The sequence below is a fragment of the Dermacentor variabilis genome, chromosome 2 (assembly GCF_050947875.1).
Source record: "Dermacentor variabilis isolate Ectoservices chromosome 2, ASM5094787v1, whole genome shotgun sequence".
Lineage (NCBI taxonomy): Eukaryota > Metazoa > Arthropoda > Arachnida > Ixodida > Ixodidae > Dermacentor > Dermacentor variabilis.
This window is the reverse complement of record NC_134569.1, coordinates 151,030,695-151,047,841: the sequence shown is the minus strand read 5'-3', so window position 1 is coordinate 151,047,841 and position 17,147 is coordinate 151,030,695. Positions and strand designations below refer to the sequence as shown.

General features: G+C 46.4%; 2 protein-coding genes and 1 long non-coding RNA gene across 3 annotated transcripts in view; all 3 read right to left on the bottom strand.

The window, feature by feature from the left end:
* The window catches only part of LOC142570498 (uncharacterized), a 46,351-nt gene that overhangs the window by 4,864 nt on the left and 24,340 nt on the right, over window positions 1–17,147 (bottom strand). The gene's annotated exons all lie outside the window — the stretch shown is intronic.
* On the bottom strand, window positions 876–1,998 carry LOC142572855 (uncharacterized). Its single transcript, XR_012826149.1, has 3 exons — window positions 1,693–1,998; window positions 1,052–1,135; window positions 876–958 (listed from the first exon to the last, which is right to left on the bottom strand). It is a non-coding gene; the product is annotated as an uncharacterized LOC142572855 (long non-coding RNA).
* On the bottom strand, window positions 3,398–7,230 carry LOC142573349 (BEN domain-containing protein 5-like). Its single transcript, XM_075683002.1, has 4 exons — window positions 6,013–7,230; window positions 4,011–4,141; window positions 3,748–3,915; window positions 3,398–3,436 (listed from the first exon to the last, which is right to left on the bottom strand). Exons 1-4 carry the CDS (start codon window positions 6,203–6,205, stop codon window positions 3,398–3,400), a joined length of 531 nt encoding a protein of 176 aa, XP_075539117.1. The 5' UTR covers window positions 6,206–7,230.

Below are 17,147 nucleotides of genomic sequence, written 5' to 3'. Positions count from 1 at the left end.
GTCTCAGCTACCGAGCTGGAAATGTCCTTCTGGTAGACAGAATTAAATCAAGCCGAGTTCTGCACTGGAAAAAAAGTTTAACAGGATCGATTACGTTTCACACTACCATACAGTGCTTTTCTTCCAAGGAGAAGGGCATATAGCTGGTTGTTTTGAGCAACCACTCAGCCATATGCATAGAGGACAAAACTCCAGCAGTCAAAAACACAATGTACATATATCTAAAAATATTTACAGTGGTACTCTAGTACTTGACAGCACTTTCTCAGTGTGGAAGGCGAAGTTTTCTTTTTACATCTTGAATTTTTTCACTGAGGGTCCTTGGCAGAGCACGCTCCGCAGCGCCGATGTCCTGGTGGTGTATCTGACCCCAGTGCCGCAGACAAGCTATAACGAAAATAATGTATCTCAAGAGATGATCACAGTGATCAGCTGGAAAAATGCATACTCTTTAACAAACCTTAAGCAATAAGTACCTACCATAAACAACCTCCACCTTTGCAGGCGTCAGCTGCTTGGATGGCTGCTCGCTGCTGCCACTTTTTGTTGGTGCGAGTCTGCCGCTGACACTTCTTTTTGCCAATAGTTCATTGCCCCAGATCACTTGGGCCGTGTCTCTCACAAGGATGCTTGGCTTTTTATTTCTGAACAGTTTTTCCGCTTGCTCAGGCATGACAAATTCCACCAGACAAGTGGGACTGGAAGAAAGCGAAAAAAAGGTGTTTATTGCTATATACAGCGTCAACTAGTATTACAGCACTAGAGGCAACTGCTGCTTATAACACATCCATGTGAAGAGCTTGAAGAACAAGTTTTATTTGGATTTGGGTGCTAACGATAAATTTGTGGTATAGGTGAGCAACAACCATACTCACACGTCCATCAGATGTGGCCACAAAGTTGCCGTCCTGGCATCCTTTCGTATTGTCTAAGGCGTCTGGCACAGACAAATCTGGTGCTAAAGCAGCAAATGTGAGACAGACAATAAGTATAATTAAAATAGGTTCACATCAAAATTTCGTTCAATTAACAATGTTGCAAGTACATTCACCGTCTTCGATAAAAGCAGCCACTCGTTGAGGCTGCTCTGTAGTAGGTGCCACTAGTGGTGCTTCCAGATTTTGTCGTCTCTCACCTGTACAATAAAAAGTTTGAGATACATATGCATTTGGTCACCATAAATGTGCAATGAGTGGTATTGCTGGTACACTTAGTACTCTTACGGCCAGTGGCCATTTGAGACTAGCTGTTGGACCAGCGGCAATACAACTGCTGTTGCAGTCTGTGCTGGCTCACACCTGTGTAATGAAAACTTTGAGTTGTACGTGCAACCATACACTTGAGTTGCTTTGACCTGCGCTGATGTGCCTGTTTGGAAAAAAACTATGTATTCTTGGTCTTTAGCTTAACTGCTGTTATCCCATACAAATGTCCATGCTGTAATTCCCCATGCAAAGCTTTCTCTTCTCTCTTATCAGAATACTTAACAAAAATAGTTGGCTACACAAACACAATGCATACTGTAGAGAATGCTTGTTAAATACACCTGCAAACTTGCCACAAGACTGCAAATAAGTTGTTTTATTAAATGTTGCAGGAATATAGCTTCAGAAGTGACACTTTGATGAGCACTTGATAATACAGGATATTAGGTACCTTACAGCTGACAGTGCTGCATTTATGACTGCTTACCTTCACATCTCTCGCTTCTCTGCATGTCAAGTATTTGGGCAACTAGGAAAACATGAAAAGTGGTCATTGTTAGACAGCATATAATACACTCAATTACAATAAAAATGAAGTAATGCTTACAGTTGTTCAGCTGTGTTCTAATGTTATTTTCCAAAAACTCTATGTGTTTTTTCAATGATGCATTGTGCTCCCGCTCAATGCGGCACTGCATTTTCCAGTATTTTGCATCTTTTCGTGCAGTTATTAGCTCTTTTGAAGAAACCAGCGATTCATCGTCTGTTGAATCGCTGGTTTCATCATACAGCTTCCTTTTGACCTGTGCAAAAAAAAAATTATGAGGTGCATACACTTTTTCCATGGAACACTCCCACAACAAAATTGGGGTATGCACCAAGATTGTGGTAGTAGCAGCATTTCTGGGGCTCCCTATATTGTATCTCGGTTAGCGCCAAATTTTCTCAAACTGCAGCAACTTTACACCCATGTTTGATCAAAGTGACTAATAAGAAAGATATTTGGCAGAGACGTGGGTGCTAAGCTGGGTAGCAGGGGGACCTTCCACGTAGTTTATTGTGATGCCTTTATCATCCACAAAAAGCATTAGCAACACCATTGTTTTTTTCTGTAGGCCATGGTTTTGTGTCTTCACTCTCAAGCTGATCCTAAAATGCACATCAAGTTTCACACATCACATTCAGTATGCCAAGACGTTTTTGCTATTTGTTGGTGTATTGTTCAACAAAATTGCACTTAAGTGTGCACACTTTAGTGCTGAAATATCCTATTTTAGAAGAACAACTCAAACAGCATGTACTATGTAAAATAAAGAAAGTGTGACTGTCGTGGCACCCCAGAACTCAAAGATGATGTGGTGCAGTGTACAGCATCAGACTACTGCTTATCATAAATTCTTTTGATCTCTGGTTTGCCATGATCTCTGGTTTGCCATTTGGCAATCCCATGGATTGCCAAATGATTTATCGGTGATGCGGGAGATAAATTTCAAATCTTCTATCAAAGTAAGAGTACTGAAACAAGTCTTATTATTTGGTCATGCCATGTGGGTTTGTCTCAAGGGGCACAAATTAATGCTAGCCAAAGCGGAAGGTAACAGAGAACAAGGTTGCCCATACATGAGATCGTTACATGACATTCTTCCAGCCACAGGGAAACAGTGGTAAGCTTAAAGAAGCCAATAAAAATAGTTCTTAATGGTAAAAGTTTGTGCAATGTGCAAATCATTTTCTAGAATAAGAAAGCAGAAAAAGTGTCTTTTTTCTCATCTGTACTTCTTTGTTTCCGTAAAACCATTTTCATGCTGCATAAGATATGACTACGTGCTGCTACCAAGTTGCCCAACGATTTACCCTTATTGGCATTTACAAATTCATGATATCGCAAGTTGACAGCGACTCAATGGTACCTTACAATTATGGTCACATACCAGATACCCATTACAAATGTGAAGACACAAGACTGTGGGCACTTAAATAATTAAGTGGGCAAGAACCTCCAGATACTCGTCATTCCATTTGTTTCCCAAATTTTGCTACATCAGAGAGAAATAGGCTGCCAAAAGGGTATGCAACGTTGTGCCACATACTGACTACCGTACTGGTTTATATGCCAGCTTTTATGCATTAGTAATTGCTCCTCAAAGTGTACCTAAAGTCACCCACCTGTATCTTATACCTTTCTGCATAAGTCAACACTTAACGAAGTCACTTTCTGCTGATGCCTCAACCTACATTTGCAGCATGTATGCAAAAGCATAAATTTGTGCATCTCAGTCAATATGGGGTTTTAATAATGCAGTGCAAACACAACATAAGCAAAATAAGGTGTGAATCAATTTCCTGGCTCATTGCTTTCAGTTTAAAAAAAGACTGCATGCATGACCACTTCTTCCAGCATATCGTGACAAGGTGTTCGCAAGTTAGCATGCCATCAATGCAGTAATACCTCGCAGCACAAGAAAGGCACGTCAGAAGTTAACATTGCACAGCTGTGTTGGTCTTTCAGACACTGCAAGGTACTTGTTTCTTTTCTACATACTTGTGACCCTCGTGACTGTTTGGTGGAGGTGCGAGGTGTGGGCAATGGTGCAGCAGCTTCCTTAGCAACATCAACATTCTTTAGGGCATGTGCCATGTGCTGTCGGAGAACAGCCTCGTACTGCTGCTTTCTTGATGCAGCCTGATTTGCCTGCTTGGCCTTGTCCTGCTATAATGGATGACAATACTGGAAATTAGTGACACTGTTGAAAACTTAGTAGTCTGGTGTTTGCTGTGTATAGACAAAGCAAAATATGCATGTACCTGTCTTATGTTCTTCTTTTTAGCATTCACATCCCCTTCAGAGAGGGGCAAGTCCTCCACATCTGACAGCCTGATCGGTGGAATGGGCACTCTCTTGTTTTTTGTTTCTCTTGCCATCTCTTCCCTTGTGGCTGCAAAGAGTATAAAACAACAGACATGTTTCATTGACTGCATTATATTTGGAAACCTATATATCAAGAAACGCTAGTAACCCTCAATATATTTAGCATAGATACATTTCCGTGGACACATGGCTTTATTGTCAAAAGTGTAATTATCCGAGTCCCGATCAAGCGAGGGCATATTGAGTGGGCAACAGCCATTTCACCGCCGTCAGACTGTGCCGGTATCGTGCAAAGAAGGATCATATTCAAGCGGTAGTAAGTAGCAAGTATAAGCGCACCGTTATTTAACATGCTAGGCAGTTGGTCCATGCCACTGCAAGGTCAGTGGCACAGGCTTGCCGTTCCGCGATGTGCCTTTGGCATGCTCGCTTTTTTTCCCAGGCTTTAGCGGCGCGCGCTCGCCCACCCACCGCTGTCACCAACTTGTAATTTCTGACGGCTTCGTCGAAGCCATAATATTAATGATGAAATAATGCCAATTAATGAGGTCAAAGCGCCGCAAAACGTCCCCTCGCACTGCCTGCCAGTTGCCAGCTGAATTCGAAACATTGCATTTCAAAGCGTAAAGTGTAGGGGAGTGGATGTCGTCGAATGTTCCAGACTAATCGTTCGGACCCGCGTGCCTTCCACAAAGTTCTACACCATTCGCGTCCACTCCCCTACACTTTACACTTTGAAATGCAATGTTTCGAGCAGCATATTAATTTGCCGAGCCCTGAAGAGGAAGCTTTAGCTCGGGTGCTCCTATCTAAATACATGTAAAAGGAGAATTCGTTTTTCTCGGCAACCACAGCACCAAATTTGACGGGGTTTGTTGCACTTAAAAGAAAAACTTAAAATCTAGTGACTGTTGGTTTCGAATTTTCGATTTAGGTCGTCAATTTTTTATTAAAAATTGGCAAAAATCGAAAATTTTTAGAAAACGAAACTATCAAGTTTACAACTCTGTAACTCAGCAAGAATAGGTGATATCGCAATTCTGTGAATTGTACTTAATAGCACATCTAAAGCGGACAAATTTGACATCTTATGCATGAATCTCAAAAAATTTATTAATATGTAATTACAACTTTTGCAGAACCCTCGTAAACAACGTAACAAACTCACGTAAGATGTAAAATGACATACGAAATTTGTCCGCTTTGAATGATCTAATGGGTGCCGTTTACAGAACCGCGATATCTCTTTTTGATGCAGAGCTATTAGTTTGTAAACTTCGTGCTTCTATATTTTCTGAAATTTTGTAAATCTTTTTAACAAAATGCAAGCCCTAAATCAAAATTCCGCTTCCAACAGTCACTAGAATTTAACTTTCTCTCTCAAAAGCAACTAATTTCGTTAAAATCGGTCCAGGGGTTATCTCAGAAAAACGTTTTTGCGTTTTTACATGTATTTGAATAGGCCGCGTCGCAGTTGGGCCCGAGCTAAAGCTTCCTCTTAAATACGTATCTTTAAAACAATATACAAGTATTATAAGTGCGTGCTCAAATTGTTACAAGTTTATGCGCAGCCAGTATCCTTATTCTATTACACTCAACCGACAGGCAGTAATTTCCAGAAAAGTCGGTGCAGCTAACTTTTAGCTCCGGTGCTCCTATCTAAATACATGTAAAAGGAGAATTCGTTTATCTCGACAACCATTGCATCAAAATCTAGGTTTGTTGCACTTAAAAGCAAAACTTAATATCTAGTGAATGTTGGTTTGTAATTTTTTTACTGCGGTTGTCAACTGTTTATTTAAAATTGTCGAAAATTGAAAAGTTGAGAAAACGAAACTATGAAGTTTAGAACTCTAACTCGGCAGTGAAAAACGATATCACAATTCTGTGAACTGCACTTTTTTTTTAACCAGCAGGGCACTCTAACAAAGTATTTACCTGCGAGCTTGAGAATCTGTACGACGTATACGCCACTGTTCTCCTCGTTGTCTTCGTCCCGCCAGTATGCGTCGTAAGGCATCGTATTGTCAAAATCCAATTCATTTTCGGGATGGAAGTTCTTGACATCGGTTACCGGTATAACATATCGTTTGTCTGTCTTGTCTTCAACAAATCGCACAAGAGCAAACATCGCGCTTACTGATACGATGCACGCGTGCGAAACGATCCACAACACAAACGCGGCACCCACCACGAAGCCAAATGACACTCGCACCGCTCGCACCACGCGCTCAGATGCGCGGACTGCGGAGGAACACTATTGGCCTTCTCACGCTCTGGAGCTCTGCGGAGGGTTTGGAACGCCAACATGTAGATCGCGCATGTGCGTAAATTAAATGGTAGTACATTTTTAATAAAGGGTTTTTGTTCATACTTCTTAACATGTATTATTGTATATTATTCATTTATAAACAATATGTCACTCTTTACCAAAATAGTTTGTAAATTGCACGATTGCGGAGCATTTGCGGTGCGGGGTATAGCACAAAAGGTTGTGGTAGATTTTAGTCCATGCGCATGTGGTCCGCGCTCTCGACGCTCTGTTTGTCCGTGGATCAAGAGCTCTATCTCGTTCGCGATTACATAGCTGTACTTGTCTTGGATACCAAATGGCACCGCGAAAAAGGCGTAAAGTCTATCTCGACCCTGGATCAAGCAGCAGCATGCCGAAGTCAACAAAGTGGCTCCTTCACCATCCACTTGGCGCCGCTCCGCGAACACCAAAAGGTCACAAGTCGCCTATGACATCAACGAGATCGCCAACATCGCCAGCAAACTCTCTCGAGGACCAAATCTGTGATGAGTCTACATACACAGACTTAACCCGAGAGAAGGACAGTGATGAAGACTGCAGTGACTTTAGTGATGGTGAACACCCAACTTCCGATGCATCTTTCTCCCAACCGGTGTCCGCGGACGAAGACTGTTTGCCGGGCGAACATAGTGCGTGTCCGAGCGGTGATCCGAAAGATATAGATGCTGATGAACTCTGTGAACCATTCATTGAAGGTGGAACAGTCACCCGAGGAGATGCCTATATGCTGCTGTTGGACTTGGCAATTAAATTTGGCCTATCCTGGGCTGCAATTGAAGAGATTCAGAAGCTTTTCAACAACCTCTTGGAGAAGAAATGTTTTCCGGAAAGCAAATACCTCTTTAAGAATTTTTGTGGAATTGATATGAAGGATGTGATTTTCAATTTTTACTGCGCAGATTGCAAGCATCTGCTTGCTAAAACAACGGGATGCCTAGAGCAGCGTCAAAAACTTGAAGTCAAATGTACAGTCTGCAACACAAAATATGTAGGCCGTGATCTTGTGCGCACAGGCAGCTTTTTTGTAACTTTGCCAATTGAGAAGCAGCTGATGGCAATTCTTTCTAGCAAGACAGCCAACACTGCGCTAGCAGCAAACCTCAGCCGGCCACAGAGCAGTAATGGCTTAATGACTGACATCTTGGATGGCCATCAATACCGCACTGCACGTGAAAAGGTTGGGATGGCTACTCATGATTTAACATTGACTGTGAACAGTGATGGCAGACCTGTGTTCAAGTCGTCAAAGTACAGCATATGGCCTGTGCAAATAATTTTAAATGAATTACTACCCCGGCTGCGTTGGAGCAATCTAATGGCACCACTCCTGTGGTATGGGCATCAGCATCCAAATATGCCAATGCTGCTGCAGGCATTTGTGCATCAACTGGAGCAGCTAAATGCAACTGGTATCACGTGGACACTTGCTGGCACACAAGTACGCTCCAAGGTAAATGATCCCGAACAGAAAATTTTAACACATTTACGACACAACTCTTGAGTATATATTCACATGATATTCCATTATCCTGCAGGTTTTCTGCATATGTTGCTGTGCAGATGCACCTGCCAGAGCTGCAATGCAACAAATGGTCCAGTTCAACGGTTACTTTGGTTGTAGCTGGTGCTACCATCCAGGAACCAATGTACAAGGCAAGTCCTATGCCACTCTTGGCTCTTTTGCTGTGGTCAGAAGCTGGACCAGTTAAAATACATGCTACCACTGCAAAAAAATGTGCCAGTCTATGTGGCTGAGTATTCGGCACATTTTATCTCTAGTATGGATCAGTGTAAAGGGAAGTATGATTCAGTTACCGTAAATTAAACTTGCTGTGTGTATACTTTTGCTTTTTTTAACAGGTACTATCAAATACTGCTTGGATCAGCTCTACCCTGATCGCACTGACGAAGAAACTTTGGTGGACATGAAGGCGGCTTGTCGTACTGGCACTACTGTACATGGAGTCAAGGGCCCATCTCCACTTATTAACTTATCAGGTTTTAGCCCTGCTTGGTCATGGTGCCCAGATTACATGCATTGTGTTCTACTTGGTGTCGCAAGACAGTTGACAGAATTGTGGCTCTCTGATACAGGAGCAGATTATTACTGTGACATGCCCTCTACTGTGAGGGTTATAAATGAACGGCTTGGTGAAATAAGAATGCCTGTATGTGTTAGCCGTCAGCCACGACCGCTGCAGGTTAGAAAATATTGGAAGGCCTCAGAATGGCAGTACTGGTTGCTTTATTACAGTGTACCTTGTCTCACTGGTGTGCTTGAGGACAAGTATGTGACTCACTGGAGCCTTCTTGCATCAGGTGTATTCATCCTGCTAAAGGATTCTATTTCACGTGCAGATGTAGACCTCAGCACACAACTACTTACAGAGTTTGTCGTTGGTGTTGAATTTTTGTACGGCCGGAGCAACATGACGTACAATGTGCACCAGCTTTTACATTTGCCAAAGTCGGTTGTTTTGTTTGGACCTCTGTGGGCACATTCTTGTTTCTCATTTGAAACAAATATGGGCAGGCTCTTGAAGCTAATAACATCTGCCAATGGAGTGGCCTTGCAGATTGCTAACAGGCTTCTCTTGCGCAGCAGTCTGCTAGCCCTGAAAGCACGTGCAAGCAACTATGCACTTTCGCTGATCAAAGAAAGTGCTGCAAAAGAATGCTTGGAAAACATTACTTCTCTAGGCAAACCTGAGACAGTTCATGATGATTTTTCTGCCCATACAGAACTACAGGGAAAGCAAATAGTTGAATTTCGTAGGATGAAGGTTGGGTGCACTGTAATTGCATCAGAGCGGTACAGCAAACATGTCAGAACAAATAGCACTGCTATTGTTTTTCCAGGTGGCACATATGCCAGGGTAAAAAGAATATTCTGCTCCAGAGAACCATCTGGAGAACACTTCTTTATTATTTCCGAAGTATACACTGTTGACTCTGTCCTGCCAAGTGAGCACATTAAGAACGCAAAAAAACGAGGTGATGAATGTCTGCTCAAAATTGGTGCACAGATACGACCATGCATATATTTTTGTTTTAATAACCACGAGTACTTTTGCGATTTAGTTAACTCTTATGAATGGTTTCGATGACCTAATAGCTCACAATAAAAAAATTCTGGCACCAAAGTTTTTAATGTGAAGCATTAGGATTGGCCCCTGGTTTATTCTTGTCCAGCCAGATAGCGTCAAAAATAAAATGTACAGTGGTAGACTTCGAACACTGGTCCATCAGTGCTGCAGTAGGTATAAGGCTCTCTTCATCTTTAGAAAGATGTTGCCATATGCAGAATATTGGTCAGGACAGGGTAACAAATTAAGAAATCCAATTTGATGATCTGCTAGTTAGGCTATAGTAGCATGTGCTGCCAGCAGAGTAAATAACCTCATGAGTTTATTTTTCGCAATCACTAGCTCTTTGAGCTGCTATATGATGTTCAACTAACTTCAGTACCAACCAAGTAGGTTCAAGGTGCAACACCCAGCAGCTGCTGTCAAGTGAAACTAGGAAGGTTTATGAAAACCTTAGCTAGGAAGCTGTCATGAATCAAATAAAAATTAGTCATCTTCAGTAATTCCTTGTGCTTGCAAGTACTCTTGCTTTCTTTGTGTTTTGTTTTGTACTCCTGACGGTGCTTGGCATCTTTTAATTGCAGTCTCCATGATGCATCAACGAAACCACTTGTAAGCAGGTGTTTGAGAGATGAAAAGTTTTCCTTCCTCTGTTTGCCGCATGCATGTGAAGCACTTCCTTATTGTGCTAGTGTATTGTACTTGAGATAGTAATATATCTCTTACTACACGTAGCAGGACATTTTGCATCCAAGTCGTGCTGCATAAGACCAGCTGCTTACAGGGTATCCGTTAGTCTGCTTCTGACAGCCACTTAGCAAGTCAGATGCTTTGCTTTAGCATAGATTCCCACAGCACTTGCGAGGCTTACTTAACTGCCTTTTCTGTATGTTGTGGTTGTTTGATGTTGCAAGAACTTCAATTTTACTCTTCTATTATGAAAATATTGAATATCATGCAGGCTTTGTACCAGCAGGTATGTGAAAATTACTTAAGGTGGCTATATGTATACCAGTGTTATACCTTGGTCTTTTGGCTTGATTACAAAGAACAGATGCACTCATTGGTACTACATTGTGATTCAATACGCCACAACTATGTGTAATAATTTAGGATTGTTTTCATATAAAAGTAATGCTAAGCTATCCAAGCATTCTCCTGCATTGTCAGCAGTTTAAGCAATTTTTATACATTGATGTGTTCGACTCTGAGTCATGTAGTCTTAAAGTGTACGAACTATGCACTTAATACTCTTGCATGTCTCATAAGCTCATGATTCAAGACATTTAGCCACATGTTCAATTCATGTGTGCATGCAGCCTGGTATTACGTGACACATCTTTTTTCCTGCAGTAACCTTACTTTGAAGCATAACAAATACAACTACACAATTAAGTAAACAAGACTAAATGAGTGCAACATGCAGGACGAGCACTCATCCTGTCTGGTTTACCTTTGATGTGTAGTTGTCTTTTTCTTACGATTCGAAGTACCTTCAGGGAACCTTACAACTCACTTAAGTTTTTGTTCTGCTAAACCTTCAATTTACAAACTGCTGACATTATAAAGCTGGATTTTAGTCAATGTGTGATTAAACGTACCTAATTTTGCAAGCACTTCCAGGTTGCCTTCAGCACATTACATGACCACGAGATACTTGCGGAAACTAAGCAGCTAATCTGCTTCTAGTCCTTTTGTAGCAGACAGTGCACATATTTGTTTGAAGCTGTATTTACCTGTTTCTTTATATATATATATAAACGAATAACGATTGTCTGCACTGTGTCTGCTCAATCGAGAAGGTTGCATGTTTAAAAGTTAGTGACTTTTCAGAACTTATGTAAAACATAGTAATGTTCACTGCTATGATACTTGCACTGTCATCAATACTATGCAGCGAAGGGACAGCAGTTTTTCTTATAGTTTGTGGCTTCGTAGATTGCTGCACAAAGAAAACTTTGCAAGGGCATGGCATTGTGTTGTTGTGTTCACTTGTGCTCCTGTGTATACACATTCTCGAGCTACTGTGCAGGTTCTATCCTACAAGTAATCAGCGAATCATTCATGCAGCTGGAAGTAAAGTGATCCCCTAATGTAAATGCTGAAACTGAAAAATGTTGAATATGGTGTAACCAGTGAAACTAGGACAAAGCAAATGCACTAGCTATCATTTTTATTATTGGATCATGCATACCTTGGAAATGAACATTGTACAATATACCGAATGGTTGAAAATAAGCATGTTGGCAAATCTTCAAACTTATAAAATGGAGCGCTGATAGAGGAGTTCAGAAAAAGAACAACACATGGTTCCATCCGTATGTTGTCCTTTTTTGTCCTGCCATTTACTGATCCCCCTAATAAGTTGCAAAATATGTGTCGCAGCCATTCTGTATGCTTTGAACAGACATACTTCAAGCTGTTCGCTAGTTCCATTTATAAGGTGTCATTTCCCACACATATTTTTGCCTGTCAATTGCAATAAAAAAATTGTTCATACGACCGATTTTATTATTTTCTTTCAAGAGATTATATTTTAGGTAGTGTCGCACACTAAAAGCATATATCCACATATGTGCTGAAGGGACATATATTTCTGAAGCACATCATATAGAATGGAGTCAGTCCTGTATCAAATACTAGTGTCTTGAAAATGAATTACAATCTAATTTTGTACCTTAATCATTTCTGTTGCCTATAAGGAAACAGAAAAGCAGGACAGTAAATTATGAGCCTGGAACCAAAAACTTGGTCTCAAATGTTTCACTCTCACAACTCTCGAATTTCCTGTACAAGGCACAACAAGCCCATCAGAACAAAATAATTGTGTATTAGAAAGAAAAAGAAAACTTTCAGGATTTCAGAAAAAGTGCTAAGCCTTGCCTAGCTTTCAAGTTAGTTAACGTGTACTAGGGAATGCAAACATACTCACTTTTTCACAATTCGCTGCAAACTAAAACCAGGCAGTTGTTTTACTTTTTAATGAAACCAACATCATCTGAGCTTTTGATGCTGCATGCCTTCATCTAAATATTGTGCAGCTCTTTGCCATAGTCATTTTAAAAGTAAGAATTCTATTCAGTACATGACTTTCAAGAGCTTCATTTACCCTTTTGCTCAATAGTACAGTCATACTCCTGAAAATTATTTTCCATCCACATTCTGTGATTGAGCATTTCCAGCTGGCAGCTGAACTATCGTCCAGCTGGAAACATTCCTAGCTGTTTCCAGCTTCAGCTGGCAGCCCATCCAGTCTAGCGATCATTTTCCAGCTGGACCATGTCTGGCTGGAAACTGGCCCAGCTGGATAATGTGATTACCAGCCGCATTTGCAGCTGAAAAACTTTCATTCCAGCTGGTATTGAAAAAGCCAGCTGGAAATGAAGCTGGAAAACCCTTTTCCAGCTGGAAATTGACCTCCCATTTTCGTCTGGGTGGAAACGGAGCCGTCAGTGTAGACGAGGAGGCGGTCGCGTAGGTGTTCGTGAATCAATGCAGCCGTCTCCTGCTGCATGGCACAAAGTGCTGTTCGGCGCTTGCTCGTAACGCCCGGGACGCTGATGTTAACGTCAAGCAGCGGGGAAGCGTGCGGCGATGGCGGCAAGGGAAGGAGTTGCGGCAGAGACGCGATGCGGGTGCTGAAGTCGGTGGCATGCTGACCCATGCCCGAGCCCTCGAGGTTGTGGAGGCGGCACACGAGACGCTGGCCCTGTGGCGACCGTTGCAGACGCTCGATGTGGTGAAGGGCCTGTTTCCTCGCACGAAGTGAGGGCGGCCAGTTTCCCGCTTCGGCGAGAGTTGCCCCCACTTGTGAGAAGCGGGGAAGCGCGTACATCTGGCGAACTGCAGTGCGGTGTTCGACGTCGACGGCCCTCCAGTTGGCTGCACTGGCGTTGGTAAGAGGCAGCGCGTAGAGCGCTCGCGAAGTTGCAATCGAGTTATAAACTCGGAGCGCAAGCTGCGGTGTGCAGCCACGGCCACGGGCGAGCAGGGAGCGTGCGGCGCCTGCGACTTTCCTGGCATCCCTGCAGAGCTGTGTGGTTGCCGCATTAAAGTTCAGGCGGCAGTCGATGTGAAGGCCCAGGTAGCGAACTTCTTTCCGCCACGGGAGGGGGCTTCCGCGCAGCGAGAGAGTGGGCACTTCGGAGCGAGCACGGCTAGCACGGGGGTGAATCATTAGCGCCTCGGTTTTTGACGCCGAGAGCTGAAGCCCCACGCTGGTGAGGTATTCGTCCACGGCGTTGATAGCAGACTGCAGTGATTGCCGCACTTGGTAGCCATAGTCCGTGGGCCCGGAAGCGAAAAGAGCGATGTCGTCGGCGTAAATCGCCACACGTACTTCGAAGGCTGTTCGCTTCGGGATGAAATCGGGGAGGCTTGCAAGCGCCAAGTTGAATAGAAAGGGGCTAAGAACACTGCCCTGAGGAACACCAGCGGTCACGCTACGGGGGGTGCTGAGCGCGTCGCCAACACGCACTCTGAGTGTTCGGTCGCTAAGAAAGGCCGACACATAGTCCAGTAGGCGGCCGGTGATGCGCAGCTCGTGAAGCGCTTGGATGATGGTGCCGTGCGGGAGGCCGTCAAACGCGCGTTCAACATCGAGCAGCACCAGGTATGCGGCTTCGTGGCGGCTTGCAGCGTGCTCGAGAGTGGCGACAACGTCCGCGATGGAATCAGCTGTCGAGCGGAATCGGCGGAAGCCACTTTGTTCCGGGGCAAGAGCGTCGAGGGCGGTGGCGATCCATTCGAGTCGGTTCAAAGCCATCGACTCCATCGTTTTGCCGGGTACCGAGGTCAGCGATACTGGGCGATAGGAGCTGATGTTCGAGGCTGGTTTGCCGCGCTTCAAAATGGGAACGACGATCGCCTCTTTCCAGTTGGCGGGGATGATGCCGCTGCGCCAGACGGAGTTGAAAACCTCGAGAAGTGAGGGAAGTTGAGCTGCGTCGATGTTCCTGAGCACTTGATGAGTAACGCCGTCGGAACCGGGAGCGGAGCGGCGTTTGTGCTTGTTCAAGACGATGCGCAACTCGCTGATCGTGAACTCAGCAGAACACAACACTTCTACATGCTCCATAATTGCGCTCGTTGGGAAATAGCGCAAAGGAGCGAGGCGTTCAACCATGTTGTGCGGCGGAAGTTCGACGGCGGCTGTGACAGGGCACACAGACGGCGGGGCGAACGTATCCGCGAACAGTTCGGCCAACTGCTCGGCACTCAAGCCCTGAGCCACAGCGATGGAGAGTGCAGGGCGGCGGGGGATCTTGGGACTGAGCAGGGCGGCGAGGATGCGCCAGGGGCGGGCTTTATCGCGAGTGTCCTCCAAGGAGAGGCAGAGACTTTGCCAGCTCTGATTGCGGCGCTGCCTGGCATGACGACGGCACGCGGCGTCAAGGCGGTTGTAAAGAGTCCAGTGCTCCACCTTGTCGCTTTTGATGGCGCGGCGTTCGGCGCGTCGTCGTACTGCGCGTAAGTTCAAAAGTTTCATGTCGGGCGCCGGCGTTCCAGCGGGCACCGTACATGACCTGGTCGCGGCGGCAACGCAGCTTGAGATGTGCGAAAGGAAGTCAGAGTTGACAGGAGGAGGCGTGGCACACAGCGTCCTGAAGAGAGACCAGTCCGTGATGCGGTAGGTGCGGATCCGGTCGCGGCAGAGGCCGAGAGGATCAAGCGAAATCGGATAATGATCCGATCCTTGCGTGTCAGGGCTGCGTACCCACTCGTAATGGCACCGTTCGCTCACCAGCGATAAGTCTATCACACTCCCGCGCACATTCCGACGCACGAAAGTGGGACTGCCGGTGTTGATGATCAGCAGACCAGAGGAGGTGATAGAGTTCAGCAGGTTCCTGCCGTTAGGCTCACAGCGGCTGCTGCCCCATGCCGTGTGGTGAGAGTTAAAGTCGCCGCACACAACACAGTCACCGTCGATGCGCGCGGTGAGGCTCTCCACGAAAGAGGTATCCCATCGCTGCACGGGCTGGACGTACACGCTGGCGACACAAGTGTCGACCCCCCCAACGCGCACAGTCACAGCCACGCACTCCACGGAGGTGGGAACGATGTCGGACACAGAGACGGCGGCTTGACCAAGGCGCGCACGCACATAAACAGACGCTCGAGAGCGGCCGGGTGGGTGGAGTGGATCGCGGCACGGAACATCGGCACAAGACTGAAGTTCGCACGTGACGGCACTGTGGTAGGCGACGAAGCCCGGAAGGTTGCACTCCCCGTCGCGTACGTGTGTCTCCTGCAACGCGAGCACATCGTACTCGTGCAGGAGAAGAAGCTGGCAAAGCTCCGGGTGCCGGCGGCGCATCGAGCGGACATTCCACTGCAGTATGCGCGGCCGACGTTTCGCTGCTCGGCTAGCCATGACGAGGCAGGGACTGCTGTGCGACCAGGGCCGCGGTGCACATCTGTCGCACGGTGTCGTCCATGTGCGGGGTGGTCTCCATGAGCGCCCGCAGAGCTGCGGCGAGCGCCGCGATCAGGGCGTCCCTCGGGTCGCCAACAGGGGCAACTGCGGGAGGCGGCGTGGTTTCCGGCGCGGCGGGATTGACGCTGCGGCCACGTAAAGCATCGCTGAACGACACGCCAGCTTGTACCGTCGCTGAAGGGCGGGGCACGTTCTGCTGATGCTGACGATGCTCAGGTTGCGCGGCGCGAGCTTTGGCCAGCTCGAGCGCCTTCTTCCGAGTCATGGGCTGCTCGGAGGAGACTAGCAGGATGGCTGCTTTCCTTTCGAGCTGCCAGTGTGGGCAGCGCGGCTCGGTGGCTGCATGGCGGCCTTTGCAGTTTATGCACGCGGGGTGCTGCGCGGCGCAGTCGCTTGTCGCGTGACCACCTCCGCAGCGGAGGCAACGGGCGTCGTAGGAGCAAGTGGCGCCGGCATGGCCGTACACACCGCAGCGGTCGCACTGGAGTGGGCGTGGCAGACGAGGTCGCACGAGCCGTCGTTGCTTGAAGAGAAGTACGTCCGTGGGGACGACGTTGCCGGCAAAGGTGACGCTCACGTTTGCGCCGTTGCGGGAACAGGAGAGAACGGGAACGGGAGCCTCTATGTTGTCCCTCAGTGTGTCGTTGTCAAAGGAGCTGTCAACGCCGAAAAGGACGCCGACGCAAGAGTGCTTGCCGAGAGCTTTCGCCTTCACTGGTATGTCCGCTATGGCCCGTACATCCAGCAAGCGGGACAGGTCCGCACCGGGCACAGAGTCTGCCGCAACCACGTTACGGCGAAAGTTGACGCGCACGCGTTTTTGACGCCATCAATGCGGCAAAGTTGGGCGGCGATAAGGTCACTAGACAGCTTCAAAAAGTTGTTTTTGCGGCCGATGGGACGGAAGAGCACAGTGTCGGCGGCATTGTCAGGGGAGGCATGTGCGTTTTGCGACGCATCCGTGATGAGCTCGGCAAACTGGCGGAAGCGTCGCTTCCTTTTTGGGCCGGGCTTAGACGCGGCTGAACGCCGAGAGAGCACTGCGGCGGCGTTTTCGTCTGCGGCAGCTGGCGTCTGTGACAGTTGGGGTGCAACGACGGTCAGTGGTGCATTAGAGACGACGGCTGTTACACGGGTGGCAGGGCCGGATGGAAGTTGGAGCTCGGAGACGGCGCAGGAGGGAACGCTCGGCGGCTGCTTGCGTGGCCCGGCAGGTTCGTCATCCTCGCTCTCG